The sequence below is a fragment of the Thunnus thynnus genome, chromosome 4, assembly GCF_963924715.1.
Source record: "Thunnus thynnus chromosome 4, fThuThy2.1, whole genome shotgun sequence".
Classification (NCBI taxonomy): domain Eukaryota; kingdom Metazoa; phylum Chordata; class Actinopteri; order Scombriformes; family Scombridae; genus Thunnus; species Thunnus thynnus.
Window position 1 is genome coordinate 23,620,449 of NC_089520.1, and position 19,395 is coordinate 23,639,843.

The 19,395-nt window shown below is 39.7% G+C and overlaps 1 protein-coding gene across 2 annotated transcripts in view; it reads left to right on the top strand.

Annotated features, from left to right (window-relative positions):
• mdfi (MyoD family inhibitor) overlaps nucleotides 1–19,096 on the top strand; it is a 28,038-nt gene extending 8,942 nt beyond the window's left edge. For both annotated transcript variants that reach the window (XM_067587735.1, XM_067587736.1), the window contains exons 3-5: nucleotides 4,014–4,151; nucleotides 14,483–14,854; nucleotides 15,939–19,096. In XM_067587735.1, coding sequence (XP_067443836.1) covers nucleotides 4,014–4,151; nucleotides 14,483–14,854; nucleotides 15,939–16,192 — 764 coding nt within the window. In that variant the 3' untranslated portion in view covers nucleotides 16,193–19,096. The remainder of the gene's footprint in view (nucleotides 1–4,013; nucleotides 4,152–14,482; nucleotides 14,855–15,938) is intronic.
• Nucleotides 19,097–19,395: the final 299 nt, after the last annotated feature.

The following is a 19,395-nucleotide window of genomic DNA, read 5'->3' on the forward strand; positions in this document are numbered from 1 at the left end:
ACTGTACGTGTGTGTTTGTGTGTTGTGTTCATAATAACCATTACCCTATGTGATGCATATGTTTTTGCTTTAATAGTGAAGGTTGTGTTTACTAGCAGACTTGAAATTCCTCTGGATCGCCCCTTCAGGGCCACTGACACGTGTACATAGACCAAACTACAAGCACACATGCACACACACACACACACACACACACACACACACATACACAGTCAAGGATGCACAAACAAATACACATACTCACCGACACGTGTAAACACACAGCCAGATCTCTTCGGCGGCTCTTGATTGCTCTGGTCTGATTTGAATTAGAGGCTCATCTTTCTCAGATCTCAGAAATGGCTCTGAGGTCGGGCGGTTTGGTGGTTTGATGCTGATGCCAACACACAATTGGTTGAAGGCCTGCTTGGATGGCACTAGGGGTTTGGTGGGGATGTGTTTAGCTCCAACAATCGTGGTTAAGAACGTTTACAGAAGGAAAGCTTTGACTGAGTCACAAGACCTACAGAATTTTAACCCATAGTGCTCCATTGGCATCAGTCTGAATGAGACTATTGTGTTGATGCATGGAGGGGTTAAGCTGATCACATGATTAAACTCTTAGTAGGCATGTACACGTGTTATACAGATATTCAGCTACCTGGTGTACGTATGTAAGGCTCATTCATTCCCCCAAGAAGGGCAGAGATGCTCCCTTTGACTTTTGTCACACTTCCAAGGAGTTTGCACAACTCTTGTCTAGCTAAATCTGTGTTTCACAGATGTAGAAATTCTTCCTGATTCTTCTTAAAATGATTGAGAAACTGCCCTTTTCCCTTCCCGGAGTTTGCTTACACAGGGCTTTCGTGTGGCTTTGGTAATGACATAATCGCCCCCTGAAAGCAGCTTCCAAAGAATGAGAACAAAACAAGAAAGATGCTGAGTATAACCCACAAATGCCACCTAAAGCGCTTTTTGTTGAAATTATATTTCTGATCTCAGTATTCTAAAAAAACCTGCCAAATGCCTAAAGTCATTAAAGTAAATTGTTGCCTGCCAGCACATATATGAGGTATATTTTTTAATGATCTTTCATCAGTATTTTGATGAAATGGATAACAGCTGCATGGACAATGGATTATAGGAACAGATTGATGTTGATGAGTTAGCTGATAACTGATTAACTAATAGTAGGAATATTATACATCAAATTTAAATGAATTATTACAAATACATGAATACATGTATGGTTGGATTTATTTTCTTTTTGCTGAAACCTTATGCAGAGTGTTAGGTGTATAATACGGTAAATGCAAAAAAAATAAAATACAAGACAGTAAAATAAGGATAGATGGATGGGTTTATGTAATGATAGACATGTACAGTGCATGTCACTGACATACATAGCCTTTTATACACATATGTATCTCCGAAATAGACATTTGCCAGTGTCGAGGGCAACAGTTCTCACTAGTGGCTTTCATATCTGAAGGAGGCTGATTGAGACTAATGGATACAACATGGAAGACAAGGCCATAGAAATGGCTTCCACATGCAGAAGACAAAAACACAGTGTATGGATAGAGCTGGTAGCTGATGTAGGAGAGTAGCACTGGAGTATGAATTACATGTGTTTTATATATATGTGAGTGTGTGTGTGTGTGTGTGTGTGCCACTGTCTAATAGAACGGAAGAGCAGGAAGCACTTCCCATCCCCTCAGGTCCTGTTTACGTCTCCTCTAACTTCACACGCACAGAGATCTCACTACACACAAAAATGCCTGCAAATACATAGACACATGGGAGCATAGGTAAACACTAATCCTCTGCTTAAGACACTGTTCCTCTTCATCAAGGTTAGAACACCTTACATAACCAAGTGATTCAGGCCAGTAGCTTTGATATACTTTATTTTCTAAGAAAATAAAGAGAGTATTCCTTCGGGCAGGGTAAGGGTGCTCAGAAATCTGGGCTATCTGGGTTCATTGTTTAACAATACAGAACATTACAAACATTTCAAAAAGCATCAAAAATTGAACAGTATTGAATTGATTCATTGAATGAATTAAATAACAGATTCACTGTGTCAACATTTTGAGCTTTAATTTTGACAAACATGACTCAGACTCATTGTTACAATAGTTGTCGTCAGTAAATGTAACACTCAGTATCATCATGGTTATTTTTTGTGAAGTTATTAGGTTTTGGTAATATGGAAAAAAGATATTACTATAATTATTATAGAGTTCCATCTATCAGTATGTTATAAATAAAACCCATGCTCATCTCATGGAGTCAGATGCCTTTTGTGTGAGTGAAAAAGTAAAAAATACGTATTAGAAGTATTAAATGTTTTTTCTCAGTCTTTAACAGATTAATTTTTGCCATCTTTAAATGAGAATTTTGTCATGATTTGATTATAGGGAGACTGTAAGAATAATACTGAAATCATAGTGCAGTAAATGCAAATTAAATTGACCCTCTCTATTGTAGATAATCTAAGATTATATAAAGTTTACTTATCCTGTAAGTAAAATGCAAACAGACAAAAACAGACAACATGTCATGTTAATAGATTTGTGTTTGCATTTTTATTTGGTGATCAGCTGATCATCATCAGCTGATCATCATTGGTGCTAATGACTTCATGTTCCTGCATGGACCTCTGATATGTACCATGTTTGCTTCTTGTAATGCTTTAATGAACAATGTAAAATTTTTCTCCCTCTACTGTGCAGATGTTGGCCTGTACTATCAGTACAGTAGTTGTATTTGGAAAAACACAATATCAGAACCAGATATTTAGACTCTATCAACTATTCAGCTCATTCTTACAATCACATTTTTGTTTTTATTGTGTCACTGAAAGAAAACACCTGTGTTATTTTGCATCTTTCTTTTGCTTTTGAGTAAAATAAAGTTTGCTTTTGCAGCTCTACTCTACAGCTGAATAGAGCAGACTATACAGCAGAATATATCTATAGAGTTATGCCAAATATGTGAAGAAATTTATTTGTAAGAGTGAAGAGGGAATGTGAATTTGGAGACGAAGAGTGTGAGAGGCAGGGGACAGGAACGAGAGAACAGATAGAGAAGTGAGCTGGAGTGGATAGAGTAAATAAACATAGCCGGGAAGTGTTGAGTCCATGCACAGGACGTGTGTGTGTGTGGTGTGTGTGTGGTGTGTGTGTGTGTGTGTGTGTGGGTGTGTGTGTGTGTGTGTGTGTGTGTGCGTGTGTGTGTGTGTGTGTTTGTGCACGTGTGTGTGTGTGTGTGTGTGTGTGCACGTGTGTGTGTGTGTTTATCAAACCCAGCTGGCTCCCATTTGCCCAGGAATGAGTCTGCACCTCTCAGAGGCCCAAGCCTGCCCTGCTTTGAAGGCCTCTGTGTAGTGTATGTGTTTGTGTGTGTGTGTGTGTGTGTGTGTGTGTGTGTGTGTGTGTGTGTGTGTGTGTGTGTATGTATGGCTGCATAGTACCAGTGAACACATAAAACACCCAGACACTGTATGCATATGATGTGTACATCCACTTATATGTCCATTTCAAACACACACACACATACACGCACATATAAGTCCACTCTCAAACACAAACGGACACCCACGCACACACATACACCCACACAGATTTCAGGTTTCACAAGCGTGCACATAGACCCCTAAACAGTCCCAAGGGGTGTGATTTAACTGCTTCCAGATGCAAGTTCAGTACAGAGCACACACCAACACATAGACACATACACACACACGGACAAAATCTTCTGCTTTGTTGAAGTCAGCAGAACTACTCTGTTTAAATTAATTAAGTGCTGGTGGATGGGAAATGACATGGGAGGAGACATGTTTACTACAAGTGGGAAAACGGCTTGCTGCTGATACCTGATAATATCCACATGAAAAGCTGCTACTCATGCAGGAAATGTGAATCACCTTCAAAATAACCTTAACATAAACATAAGACTGTGTGGTCTCACAGACAACAAATGTCTTTTTTAAAACTTTGGGTTTGTATTTGTGTATGTTTGCTTTTCAGACGTGGCCAACACCTACACTGAGCCCCTCATATTGAGGTCAAATGTCACCCCAGAAAGGTTGCTAGGCAATGATGGAGACAATGGCAAAAGCAGCCTCCCGCACTCTGCGCTTACGACACCCAGCAAGAGTATCACATGTGAGTAAATAGCACACTCTCACACAAAAAGTTCACACTTAAACACACAAATGGAGAGAGACTGGTGAGTGTTTTATTTCCATTACCGATCATTGGTCTGATGAGTCACATAGTCCTGACCTTTAACAAATACATTTACACACACTGAAGAAATAGGTCAGGTAATCAAACACACAGACAGAAATATCTACATTGTCAGCTAAGTAGGTTAAGTTTGTGATTTCTGAACACAAGCAGGTCTGCACCTAAATCTCCACACTTAAAATGAAACACCTCTTCTCTTCCACTTCCTTCTGCTTCTCTACATTTTTATTCACATCACTCTGATTTGTTGAACCTGGGATTGTTGGGGTATTACCATGACAACACAAGGTGAGTTTGACTGGCAGTGTGGTTTTTGCCTCCATTTGTAAGTTTCCTGTAATTATCCAGGATTCATGGGACGTCATGGCAAAATGAATCCTAATTAAGTCTTAGATTTGATCAATAGGGAGCCAAAGTCCTGATGTCACATCCACCAGCCTCTGAAACTCAATGCAATCTCTCATTGATCAGTCTGCCTGAAAAAGTAAAATGTGTTTCTGGGGTGTCTACTACTGCATTTGCAAATATAATTTGAACCATTTGTGTTTTTAACCAAGTTAAATAACTGAATTTGTTTGCATTCATAAAATCTCCATCTTCCATCATTTTTTTTCCAGTGCAACGAGGCGCTTCTTATATGTCATCATAACTGTTTGTTTGTTTGCTATTCACCCACGCTCATGTCACTAATATCATCATTCCAACATTTTAGATGAAATCTCCCTGCTGTTTTAAAAAATATCGATGCGACCATGTAATCACAACATTCCTGCTTCAAGTCCAACCTTGGTTGCATGTCATCTTTACTCATATCTCTCATATCCTTTCTACTGTGGACTATGAATAAATATAAAGGCAAAAATGTCTGAAAATAAATACAAAAACACCTAAAACATTTATCGTTAAATCTTTTGATCTGAGATGGTCTTGGGCTTGTGGGAAATGTTGTTTGTTAAAGGCCACTTATTCGTTTATTTTTCCTTATTTGGATCCCTCTTAGCTCAAGAATCGCCCAAGAGTCCAACTTAAAACAGAAACATTAAATAAACAACTTCATTACATAATTTTGTGAAAAATACCACCCATATCTTGAAAAATGGAGTGAAACACAGAACATACAGTTGAGCATGGTTATGTTCCAGGGCTGGACTTTTAGTAATGTGCGTTATTACAAATACAGATGTGATTTTGAAAGTGGTTTTCTTTCTTCTGTAACAAAACCTAGAGGTTCCGGGTTTGGCTCTCTGTTTGATGTCACTGTTTATTCCATCTGTGAAACCAGTTTTTGACTGATCCAACACAATATTGGTCCTCATTGCTGTAACATAAAATAGCTAGTTGGCAGTAGCACAAAAGCATGAAAATTGCCTAAAAGTGTCTCATATTGTGTGCGCTTTATTTACACTCAGCTCTCCAAGTCTAAACTACTTCCCAAAATCTCCAGCTGTCCAATTACTGCACTCCTCACTGGGTGTATCAGCGCTTCTCCACCTCAATTTGCTGGTGTAGACGGCCACAACACCTGGAGGTCCTCCTTCCAGAGTCAGATCATCAACCGCCACGACCCATTTCCCTCCCTAATATTACGAGTCCAATGATTATGTCTCAGCCAGAGTGAGACTCTCTTTCACTCTCCTTGATGTGCAGTCAAGGGATCAGTCACTCCAACCCTCTGTTTCAAAGCCAAAGGTTACAAAAGTATGCTATATCATTACCCCACCACATATATTTTTCTTGCTTTCACTCCAGTTTGAAATAAGTAGAATCTCAACCTAATTCTCAAACTAGTTCTACTATATCATTTATTCACTTAGAAGACCAAGATCCACAATAATAACACCCACAAATCTCTAGTTGTCTCGATGCTTTGCCACTTACCTAAAAACACTATAAAAATTTAAAACATTGGTCTAAATCTGTCCTTCCTGTCAATTTAAGAAAAGGAGGGATGTCTGTGAAGATTCTCGGTCATCCAGGTCATGGTGTTCCAAAGAGGGTTGAATCGAGGACAACTGGACTCTGTTTGTAGATACCTGAAGACATTTCGCCCCTCATCCAAAGCCTCTTTCACACATGCAGTCTATCCTTGAAATGTTCAGGGACATATCCTGCATGGGGATATGTGTGAATGGGAGCAGGGATCGATATTCAAGGAAATCTGTACTGACAGTTTCCCACTTCAAGATCTAGTAACACCCCAGGGAAAATGCTGGTACGGCTGTGTTGTGAATGAAAGCAGTAACATTTTAGGGACAAGCATGTAAAGGGTTACATCCATCTGACGAAAGACATTTTCACGTGGAGCGAGCAAACCAATCACAAGACTCCGCTGATGTTGTATTTTAATCTGCGACTTGTTTACTGTTGCCTCGCCAATGCTTTTTTCCAGAAGGACGGGTAACAGCATAAACATGCTGAGTGCCTCATACCACATCTCCAATCTGCTGGTGAAAACGACTTCTAGCGATAAGGATCTTGGGTATAAACAATTTCACAGCAGAGAAAACTATCTGCATGGTTCATGTCAGGAGCCTTAACTGTTTGTTTTTAATGGTAAATGGTGTCAGCTCTGTTGTACTGTGTTGGTGCCTTTTTTATAACAGTGCACATCCTGCTGGTTATCCAAAATGACACACTTTTACACAACATCGACTGTTTGATTTTCAGTTGTTGAATTAAGTTTGTTTGTACTGTTAGTTTGGTTTCCACCTGCAATATGCATTTTTAACAAGGCCAAATAGACTGTCACTACTTTTTAAAGCAGCTTTGCTCCCCTGCTCTTATTTATTTATGTAATTGTTTGTGTTCTAGTGTAATTTTATGTGAGTCTTTCATGGATGTATGTTTTTATGTTGTTTGTGAGCCCCTAAACTAAGACAAATTTCTATTATGTGAAACATTAAGTTTTTTAAATCTTGAGCACCGTTCAGTAACTTGCAAAATAGTCTTAAAAATGTACATGAAAAAGAATCATGATAAGATCTTGGATTGTGATCCTGCCTGAAAAAAATTCATGATATTTTTGCCATATCGCCCCTCCCCGATGAAGCCACTTATCCCCCACCTACAATGCTGTCCTTTCATCCCTTCCCAGGAGACTTAACAACCATTCACATTTGGCTTCATGTGACAACTCCACCCACTGTCATTTACACTTGGCTTCAGGTGATTCCAACGACTCTAACAACTGTCGTTACACCAGCAAGGAACACTAAAGAACAAAGTGGTATCAATGACCTTGATAATGACCCCACAGAGGTTAAATACCTGGGATTCCCCGCCAATCAGATTGAACTGAAGAAGCCCCTTGGATGAGAGGCGAAACTCCTTCAAGTATCTACAACCAAGTCCAGTTGCCCTCAATTCAACCCTCCTTGGATAAAAGGAGGGATGGTGTTAAGTGAATGAGTGATGAATGAAAGGAGGGATAGAGGGGTGAGAAGAAGGTTGAGTAAGCTGACATATGAGCATGTGTCAGAAAACTATGAGCGTTTTTCCCGGAATCCAGGGCTAGCCATGGGTGACATGCACAAACACACAAACCTGCCCTACCATAATAGCTAGTTTGTGGTAACTGAATAACCAGTATTTCTGTCAGGAAATGGATAAGTAGGTGAATGGAGTGTGTTTGTGCCTCGACCTGTCCTGTCTGCTGTGTGTCTATTTTCAGGTCCATGCTGGAAGACGGAGTATTTTGAGTCTGATTTTCTTTCTGCCTCTCTCTCTCGCGCGCTCTCTCCCTCTCTGCTTTATTTTACATCCCAATAAAATCTATGAAACCCACCAGCTCCATATGTTTTGCAGGGAGGGTTATGCAACTACAGTAGGCTTGGACAAAATGTACCGCCATGCACACCAGTCCTCACTGCCTTCCCATTTGCATTCATGTGCATCCTCCCTTCGTCCATAGCTTCCTCCCTCTACAACTTGCACAATCACACGTGTTTAAGGGATTTAAACCACAAACTAAACAGTGCTAAGCTCTAAACATTATCCCTTTCTCAGGTGAACACAGATAGCTTATGCCTGCTTGTCTCCATAATTATATGTCTGTCACTTTGATTGTCCTGTCTATTATGTGTTTTGTCTGTGTGAGTTGGTTTGTGTGTCTTCTGAGATCTACCTAAGCCACTCTCAGCAGGAATGCAGTTTATGTCATCTGCAGCTGAATGAATCAGTCATCATGAGTTTTTCTGGCTTGATAATGAATGTGAAGACATTATAAAATGTGAGTGGGAGTGACTCAGGCCTGCGGTGAGGTCATGGTTGTGTGACATCTGTGAGCAAGTGCGTGTTTGTGAGTGAAGAGGATGAAGAAACAGAAGCAAAAACAGAAAATTCCTCAGCCCGTATGTTCTGTCTCGCAGTTATGACATCATAGCAGTAGTATGCGTCTGGCCCTAGGCCTATGAAAAGCTGTCTGAGAACAATGTGCAGAGAGAGCTGTTAACATATGTGAGTGTGTGTTACAGCCAGAGTCAAACACACACAGAGACACACTCCTTGTCAGTGATGTCATGAATACTCTGCTGGCTTTGACGTCACAGTCACAGCAGGATACACATGTTCACAGATGTTAAACTGCTTGCAGTCTTTCGGACTCACCAGGAAACAATGAAACATGTAATTCATCACTGACAAGATCACAGCAGCTTTTATGTCACCACCACTTTGTTAATTTTTCTCAATTTGAAATACTAAAAATGACAAATTGAATAAATATAAGAGAGGAGAAGTCCGTTTTATAAGCATGTGTGTATGAGTGCAGGAAAGTGTGTGTAAAGGAAATGCTGAGTGGAGCTGTTTGTTATTATCTTGTCATCAAAGGGGAGGAGTGTGCAATGTGTTGTTGGTGGGAAATCGAGCAGGACTGTGACATTGCCTTTAATTAGAGACCAGTCATTGTGCTGGAACTGTTTTCCATCTGTGATCCTCTGCCTTAATTCTCTCTTTCCTTCTCTCTCAGTCTTTCTTGTTTTTCTTAATTAGCTATCTCTTTGTTGTTCACATAAAAAACAGATATACACACCCTTCATATTTACTGTCAATTAGATAACAGTGACACAGAGTTGAGTGTTGAAAAGTCCAGCTGTGTTGGTAATGATCTCACGGGTGGGGGTCACGTCCCGTTGGTTGATGTCTCAGGGATAAAGTTGTGTGTCGTGTTGTTATTGCATGTACAATGTCTTTTCCTCTTTTCTTCAAAATATAGGCCTAACCCTCTTCTTCAAATATTTGCACACTCTTTCCATTGATTTGTCAGATGAAATTCACACAAATGAGTCAAATGTTGTAAAAAAAAAAAAAGGAGTGAATTGAGTGTTTTTCCAACAGCTGGGTTGAAATGAATAAATAGGGTTTTGAATGTCAAAAAACCCCCAGAAAGTCTTTCCAGACCTTATGGGTATTGGGCAAGCTGTTGTTGTCCATATTTCATGTTTTCATGGGAACACAAAAAAAATGAACTTGCCAATTTTCAAAATACAGTGCAAAATACAACTCAGTAATGCCTATGTACATCTCTGTTTTTCCTGGTTTAGAAAAGGCTCTGCCACATACAAGTGCAGGTACGAACACATCAGTCAACTTGCAATCAAGTTGGAGTGCTTCAATAGTTTGATCATATTTAGGCTCTTGTATGTAAATACTATGGTTGAAAATACCTTAATAATTTGCATTTTATACTCTTGATTTGATTTATTAAATAAATGTATGCTTGTTGAATTGTAAACACTGTCTTTATTCTGAATGGGTTGAAACAGGAACTGTTTTTAGTTATGACATTGAAGCAGAAACAAATGAAGCACATGCTAAAACATATTAGTAAGATAAATCCATTCTATTATGATATCAAGTAGCAGACTTGTGGTGGGTCTATCCATCTTGAAGCACCTCATAAATAGTATAGACTAATACTGTAATTCAGAGCTATTTCACTACTATTTCCTTTAAGAATGCTACTTGGTTAAGTTCCCCATTTAAAGGATACTCTTCTTATTTTCATCATCAATCATCATAATTGTTTGCAATTATGATGACTGTTTAGGTTCAGAATTTCTTCAAGTACTCAGCTGAGCTTTTGCCACTCCACTTTGCTAGAAGTGCAGCTCTCTAGTGCACCCTCAGGGGCCAAAACATGCTCCAGCAACTGAACCTAAAGAGCATCTGAAACATGTGCTTTATATACAATTACACACACAATTCAATGGGACCTGCCCACTGTATCTACCACCTTTACATTTGTCTGTTAGATAAATATGGTTATTGTGACACTGTGTGCACATCATGTTGTATTTTCTATAAGTATGAACTTTATAAATGAAAAAGGTGTGATAAAAGGTTTAATAGATAAGATTTAAACTCTTCATCTGAATGATACTAAGAATATTATAAGCTGCTATTTGTGTGTGTAAAGTGCTCCAAACAAATGTTTTTTGAAATGTAAGTAACCAGAATTAACCTTTAATTTCATCCAAAGTTGAATCACAGTTTGTGACTCACTCCTAATTTTAGGAGTGAGTCACGCCTAATTTTAAAGCAGCAGTTTTTTGTATATGACAGATCTCCTCTTTCACGTGACTTTTTCAATGTAGTGAGTGGGAGCAACTAAACAAGCCTCATTAACATTGTAGTGTTGGCTGGAGGGCTGTATAACAGCCAAAAATGTGGGGAAATCTAATTGAAAACTGTTTCAATAACATTTCACAGCAACAACATATCATTTTCCCATTTGCACAGTTTAAGTGCTTGACACAGTTAAAAACGATTCAACTATGCAAGAGAAACTCAGGCAGGATTCAGTGAGTAAGATACAAAACAGTCAGAGAGGATTTTGAAAAAGTTGTGCAATGAAACTGTAATGTTTTTGTGCCAGCCAAGCCAAGCCCATGTCATTATTGTTTATTAACAAAAAAAAAATACACTTCAAGCTATACAAATCTGCATTCAGCATTTCTTATTCAGTATTCATAGTTAGCAGAATATACTGTTATGAAAAACAATCTGATGAAAAACCCAATTTCTCTGCAACTTTTTCATCTTTTTGCTCCTTTTTATAGTTCAGTGCATTAAATACATAAACCTACATAGACAGACAAACTGCACCAGGGGAGACGGTAGGATAAAGCAGCTGGAACAGAGACAGACAGAGCTCAGTCATCCTGGTGACTCATTCCAGCAGAGGATAAGTAGAGAGAGATGAACAACAGTGCTCTGGTCTGGGAGGGAGGTGGGTAAGTACAGGGTAGCTGGGAGACGCCAGGAGAGGAGGAAGAGGTGGAGGGTGTATGAATGGGGGGTGTGCTGTTGCATTTGTGACTCATTTATGCTCGGTTTACTCTGGCCAGAAACATCTGCACAGATATACATGCCCATTGTATTAGAGGTCACAGGACCCTCAGTGGACAATATTGCCGTGTTAGCAACACGCACACACACTCTGTGGTTTCCCCGTCTCATCATGTTAATCCCACAGTCATTTGGCTCTTTATTTGCTGTTATTTTTAACTAGCTCCCACTGCTGAATCATTGTGTTTATGAGTCACACCCATGCATCCTCCTGGTCCAAATATGCACAAGCAGCAACCCATTTCTTCGACTTTATTCTCTCTCTTTCTCACTTACTTTCTTGATCTCAGACAAAGGGACCTTGTGTTTTTTTTGTGTGTGTGTGCATGTGAATGAGTGTGTGTCCACACGTGTTCTTGCATGCATACTGTATATTTGTGTGTGTGCGAGTGGGTCTAACCTCAAGCTCTGTTTGGAGACAGTTCTGACTCCCGTTCTCTTTCTGTCTGTCTGCCTGCCTGCCTGCCTGCCTGCCAGATCCGCCTATATTCATGCACTCACTCACACACACACACACACACACACACACACACACACCGCAAACTCACAAGAAGTATGAATTTCTCAACAACTCACAATCCCCTGGAGGACAATACAAACCTAGAGAGGGTACTGAAAAATTGCACACACCATCCCTTCTTTCTCTATGATCTCCTTCTTCTCTTACTGAGCTACATCCTGGCCAGATCAGGGTGTTAAAATACAGTATTGTGCAAAACGGTAAAAGGGAGCAACAAGAAAGATAGACAGAAAGGGAGGAGATGAAGTGAGGGAGAAAAAGAGGAAGAGAGAGAGACATAACATAAGAGAGCAGCAGGTATTGACTTTTGACATACTTTGGAAGAGAAAGTATGGTTCCTTCTCACTACCTCTGCACATGCATGCACGCCTACACACTTATGCACACACACTGGCCCCGCAGCCTGCCAAACATCTGGAGCAAAGTTAGAAAACGCTGAATGAAAGAATCTTTAATAACACTGGATTGGTTATGTGACCAGGGCCATCAGCCAATCAAAACAGGCCCAGTTGGGTTATCTGTCTCAGAGCGGTTATCGAACGGACGCTTTTATTGCCAGTCATGTTTCATAGCTGGAGCTTAGGACCACACTGTGTTTGCCTCTCAGTGCAACCGTGTGTGTGTGTGTGTGTATCTGAGAGGTGCAGTTTGTGCTTTGATTTTCTGTGGGTCTGTTGTACTCTACCCTGCCCTGTCAAGCCTCACCACACCTCTCGACACCATATGCTTTCAGGTCAAGAAAATATTTAGGGCCTCAATAGGATGGTATCAAATACTACCATAATATATAAAAACCAGGCTTCCATTTTATTCTTCTTTTCAGGGTGTGTGTTTGGCTTGGCAACAAAGGTGTGCTTTTCTGCCTCCTTCTCTCTACTTAGTGCTCGGTAGCACTCAGAGGTAAAATAGAGGCCTACCAAGTTGTATATTGAGCCAAGATTAACATATGTGCATGTGCTCAAATGTTTGCGATGGTAGATACTGTATATGTTGTATCAAAACTGGATTCTTATAAAATCTCGGGTAACAAAGAGATGAGTTTAAGTCCTTTTTTCTTCTCTCTGACACTGTTTTCATTTATCCTATCATTTTTTTCCCCTGCAGTCTCTTTCTTGTTGTGTAAGAGTCTAGACAAGTAGGATCAGGGGTCAGTTCAGTAAATACATAGCTCTTCCTTTGAGCTCTTGCCTTTGAGGGGGGGCTGTGTAATTGGACTCAGTTTCCCAGAGCCTCCCTCTCCATGATGCTGCATCAGCACAAATCTGCACACACACTGAGAGGGGCCTCAGCCCTGCTTCAGGGCTAAACACTGATCAGGTGTAATTTATATAAATATATATAATATTTTATATTAATGCTTGATAAATTAATTTCTCTATCTCTTGAAATGTTATTGCTTGAAAGCTGTGTCAGTGACTCATGATATAAACGTAATCTCTAACAGTAACAGCTGCACAATATAGTGCAATACTTCTAGTGCTGATACAGTTCAATTAAGTAAATAGACAAACAATCAACAATTTTGATTATCAATTAAGTAAGGCTGCGACTAATGATTATTTTCATTATCAATTATTCTGTCAATTATTTGCTCATTTAATCGATTAGTCATTTGGTCTATAAAATGTCAGAAAATGGTGAAAAATGTTGACTGTTTTCCAAAGCCCAAGATGACATCCTCAAATGTCTTGTTTTGTCCTGACCAACAGATCACAACCCAAAGATATTCAGTTTATTATCAAAGATGACTAAAGAAACCAAAAATAAGAATTTTGTAAAAGAAATTTGGCATTTTTTCTTAAAAAATCCATCAAAACGATTAATTGAATACTGAAATAGTTGGCAATTAATTTTTTTGTCAATCAATTAATCAGTTAATTACATAATCATTGCAGCTCTACAATTAATCTTTTATAATAAATCATTTTTTATTCATCAAAAAAAATGTCAAAGATTCACTGTTCTAGCTACTCAAATGTGATGATCTGTTGCTTTTCTCTGTTTTGTATTGTACATCGAATATCTTTGAGTTGTGGACTGTTTGCCGGATAAAATGATTAGTTGCATCAAATAATCAATGGATTCACTGATAATGAGAAGTCTCAGTCAGAATGTTAATGCTGGAATGCGGTTAGTCACTTCTAATATTCATGTGATCCTCATAATCAAGAACAGCTGTACAAAATAGTGCAATTCAACACAATGAATACTACCTTAATGATCTTGTCTTTTTCTTGTATTTATATGATGTGAACACAATAACAGGAACATCTGACAGCAACACTGCTGATCTGAACTGAATTAATTTGAATTTGAATAAATAACAAATGCTCATTGTCTTCGGCCTACTGTAAATAAATGTACTTTTGTCCCTACGCAGCTCAGCCATCAGCCAGATCTACGCCCATCCACCACACCCAGCCGTGTCGGACACAGCCCAGTAGCCAACTACGCAATGGAGCCAAACACCATGCACACACGCACTCCCCTCACACGCACTGTCCACATCATACCCACACACCTCACACACATACACTCCACTCCAACGGGGTCAGGAACGGCGGCCCTCATGAGCATCCTAAGCTTGGCTCTCTCCCTAGAGGCGGTTCATCCACCTCCTCGTCCTCTTCAGCAGGACCCAAACACACCAAGAAGTTGCAGTCTAACCCCTCCATCACCTCCCAGAGCAGCAAAAGGAGCAAGAGCAGCTCCAAGAGCAACAGCTCCCAGATTCCCACAGAGGCACAGGATGGTGAGATACAGAAACTTATGGAGGAACTTGGGCTAGAGGGTGGATGTCAGGTCGGGCCTGGTTTGGACAAAAATTTAGAAATGATATTTAGCTTTTAATATGAAGCGGCAAAAGCAGGAAATGTTGGGTTTGTATCAGCAGCAAAAAGGGGGGCTTTAAAGAGACAGGAGCTAAGACTGCCTGTTAAGAGACAGAAGCTGAACTGAGGCGGTGCATAAAGGGCCAGTATAAGATGAATAAGGAGTTTTTTGAACTGTGAATCATGCAAAACTACTTTAGTGGAGTCCAAGAATAAAAATATAGAGCTGGAAATGAGCATAATAGGTAAGTTTTTGCCATGAATTAGCTTCAACAGTTTTTATTATACAGCAGCAAAATGAATTTTAAAAAGTCATCAAAAATGTCATTGACTGACTCAAGTTCAGTTGAAGTATGCAGCTTTGTTGTGTTTACCCACTCTAAATTTGTAACATAAACTGCATTTGTAAATCTTTACCAACTGCAAATTTATTAACCAAAGAGAAGCAAAAGATCGATTTTTTACTCTGGAAAATATCTCAATTTATTAACCTTGTCATTCCATTAACTACTCCGGATGTGCAGTCTTCTGTTGCATGCTTTGAAGTGTTGGTTTGTTTTAGCACCTCTTGTCATGGATTGAGTGGTAGTGTCAACTTTTATGTCTTTGAAAGTAAGCAGGCTGGACCCGCCACGCTTGAAATATAATGACAAACTGTAAAAAGTATGGTATTTATCATTTTCACCTCGAGGTAACTGTAATATAGGGAACAAGGCGTCTTTCTTTTCACTAACTTGGAGTAAAACACTTAAAAGTACACATTGACATGTCTTCTATATGACTTATTCTGATATAGAGCACAGTTGTTTCTGGTGGATCCATTTTTTAATTTGCTTTATTGGCATGACACTTACTTTGCATATAGAGAAAGAAAATAGTGGACAAAGGAGAAAAAGAAAAAAAACAAAGGATATTAAAACACAAGCTGGTTATTTAAGCAAAGAATTGGACATTGAACATGAAAGAAACCTACTCACCTCACTAACTGTCTGTCTTCCTCTCCAGACTGCTGTGTTCACTGTATTCTAGCCTGCCTCTTTTGTGAGTTCCTGACTCTGTGTAACATCGTGCTGGACTGTGCCACCTGCGGCTCCTGCGCGGGTGATGACTCATGTTTCTGCTGCTGCTGTGTGTCGGAGGAGTGCGGTGACTGTGACCTGCCGTGTGACATGGACTGTGGCATCATCGACGCCTGCTGTGAGTCTGCGGACTGCCTGGAGATCTGCATGGAGTGCTGCAGCCTTTGCTTCTCCTCCTGAAGCCACAGCCGCCACACAGGGGGCAACGCAAATGTCCGATTTCGTATTCCCACAAGCCCCGCAACAACTTCGACCAGCGTCTTATCAAAGCTACAAAGTGCTACTCCCAGTCTTTGTTGTCTTAGCTTTGCCTGGGCTCTGTGGGTCACACTATATTGGCTGGCCTAGTTGGCTCCACAATATGTCCAATATTTCTTACAGGGTTTGCCAAGTAAAAGATGTGACCTAATGCTGAGAGCAGTCACTGGTGAATTCTTCATTCCTTTATTGATCAAACCATGGGAAAGTAGCCTCTCCTGCCTCGTCTTTGCTGTTGGTCCATTGCTACACAGCTGGGTGTATGGTGCAGAGTGACTTTCAGCTGTGGTCCACAAGTGCCTGCCAGGCTGCGCAGACCGGGCCTCTGGATTATTACAATGAAGCCCCTTGTGCCGTCTGAATGACTGGAGTTCACCAAGCATGAAAAATGACCTCTAAAGGCAAATGAGAAAATGGCTCCATTTAACCGGATTTTAGCGTTTCTGTTGATAAGAGCAGCAGCATAATGGAAAAATGGACGCTCAGATCTCAGTAGAAATGCTTCTGTCTGTCCTCCTGTCCTTGGCAAGGTTAAATTCTTCCAGTTTGATTGCATGCAGCGGCATTTGTGACACACACAGCCCAAGTGTGTGTGTGTGTGTGTGTGTATGTTGAATCCGCTGCTGTCGTTGTTGCAATGTACAAAATAGAGAAAACATTAATGGTGGCTTGTGGCAATATTTTAGACAAATTTCTTTTGTTAATAAGCATCTCACTTAACAGACTTATTCAGAGAAGAAAGATGGGAGCGTCATGCATCAGCCTGAAGATGGGTCCCATTAAATGAGCACTGTAAGTGGTGGACATCACACACACAGAGCAATGGTTTGACAGCATCTGCAGTGGACACGTTCTTTACTTAACATGTGAAGAGAGCGAGTTCTTAATCAAAAGTCTCTTTTTGTTTGAGGGGCTTTGGCTGCATTCAATGAATTCTTCCTCATCTGAACAGTCAGACCTGGTAAAGGACTGGTAGAGGATTGGAAGGCATCATCTCTTTTTTTTTTTTAATACATTTCATTTTTCTTTGTCGTTCTTGCTATGTGAACAAATGGCCTTGGCTTAGCTTAAGGCCTGAATTTTCAAGTCGCCTTTACCAAATCTCTATTAATCCTTGTTTTGTAGATTTTAGTTAAGATATTTGCATTTCTCCTCTAATGTGAAAATCACATTTCTGTGTTATCAGGTTTTGCTGGGCTCTCTGTAAAGCAGACATTGCTCAACATCTAATTTAATTCCTTGAGTGAAAATCTCAACGCCATTATGCTAAGTTAGATCCATATGCTTGTCGTATGAATGGTACGCTTTTGATAACAGGCCCGCACTCTCATATGATCAGACGCATACCTTCTCCAACCCAATACCTCTCGAGATGTCACCTAGATCTGTTGTGCATTTTAAAATGACTTGATAGAAATCTCTCTCCTCTTTGATCAAATACTGTTTGTGCAATCCTTTTTTTTTTCTTGGAAATACCAAAGAGTTTACTCGTACTGGACCTTAGTTTCTAGACCTATAGTTGCTTGTACATAGAAGGGTTTTTGCTATGCTAATGTGGCTGTGGTTGATTAAACCCTATTTTAAGGGCTGAAATCTAACACTGTTGACTATGAATATACACTAAGACTGTAATCAACCTGATAACACGGAAGCAGAATATGCAATTTTTGGGGGAATGCGACTTGAGAAGATATTATAACTCTGTCTCGTCATTTCAGATTGAGCATGTTTCATATTTTAGGACATGTTCAAACTCAACTGGGACCAAATCCTGGAAAGTTCTGGAAAACAATGCAATTCTTCACAGTACAGAGAAATTTATGAAGGGAGAACTGGATTATAAAATGTTATGTACAGAAGTGATTACAATGTCTTTTGGGGGGGCAGGCGGGTTACAAGAACTTTCAAGTCAAGAGTCCATCAATGGTGCTTCACCTGAGAACATGTTCTCTATCACCAGACCTACCATGTCACAAAAAGAAGTAGTAATAGCAATAAATATCTGGTTTGCATGACAAACCCAGTATGAGTATGAAACAGAAAAAAAATCTCCTTCCTTAACAACACTGGTTTCAACAGATGTCAAACATTGAGAACAGCTTTGTACCACTGGAATACAGTTTTTACACCATGAACATAAAAATGTTAGCTCGTTACAGAGCTACAAAGTTAATGTTTGCATAACTCGTCTCCACTGTTGACAATGGCAAGGCTACTATGCCTGTTAGCCGGCAGTGTTAAAACAAAGACAATTCAAATTGTTATCATGCAAGCTATTTGGTTAAGGCAAGCAATAATATTGATACATTTTTATCCTACCATTCCTGCAGGCTCATTTTGCACCTAAAACAACAGGTTCACTGTTTTCCAACCCAGCTCAATTGACATGTTGTTTCCTATCATTCATGACACATGGCACAACCACAAACTCAGCTCAACTTTCAAGACTCTCACCAAGATGCTGAGGTTCTCACTGGACTCCAAAAAGAGTCAGTCTTTTAGGTCTTCCAGACCAGGATAAATGGGAAGCTCATAGACAGGGCTTTATTGTTCTGTCAGGAGAAATGGCCCCAATCTTTCTTTCAACCATGTTTATTTTATTTTGCTTAATTTCCTGCTTAGTCGCTGAAGAAATGAAGTCAACAAAACCTGCTGTACCTGTGATAGAAAGCATACAGCTTTGCAACCCTCTTTTTAGCAGTAGAGTAGCAGTAGTAATGAAGTCTAACCATTCTGTAAGGTTCCTGTTTTCCAAAAGTTGCTTCCCCTGGGTTTTTGCAGATGTACTGTAAAAAAAAAAAAAAGTCCCTGTTGCAGTGAGAAAGTGCAACAGAGTGGCAAGTCTAAAGCTACCAGTTGGGTTGTGCTATGCAACATAAATTATGTGAAACATTTTAATAAGATCTGGGTGATACAGTGAACATATCGTTTAAGTTTAATTTAATGCTGTTGGTATAATTTTCATTAAATAGTACTTTACATCTATACTGAGAAGTGCTTCAATGCGTGGAGAATGGAGGCAGTGGGCCAATCTGGAGGCAAAGACTGATTGGTTGGTCTGGAGATGGAAAACACTGTCTGTAAGTGGAAATGAATGCCAGTCTTGCATTTGGATCATTCTCTGG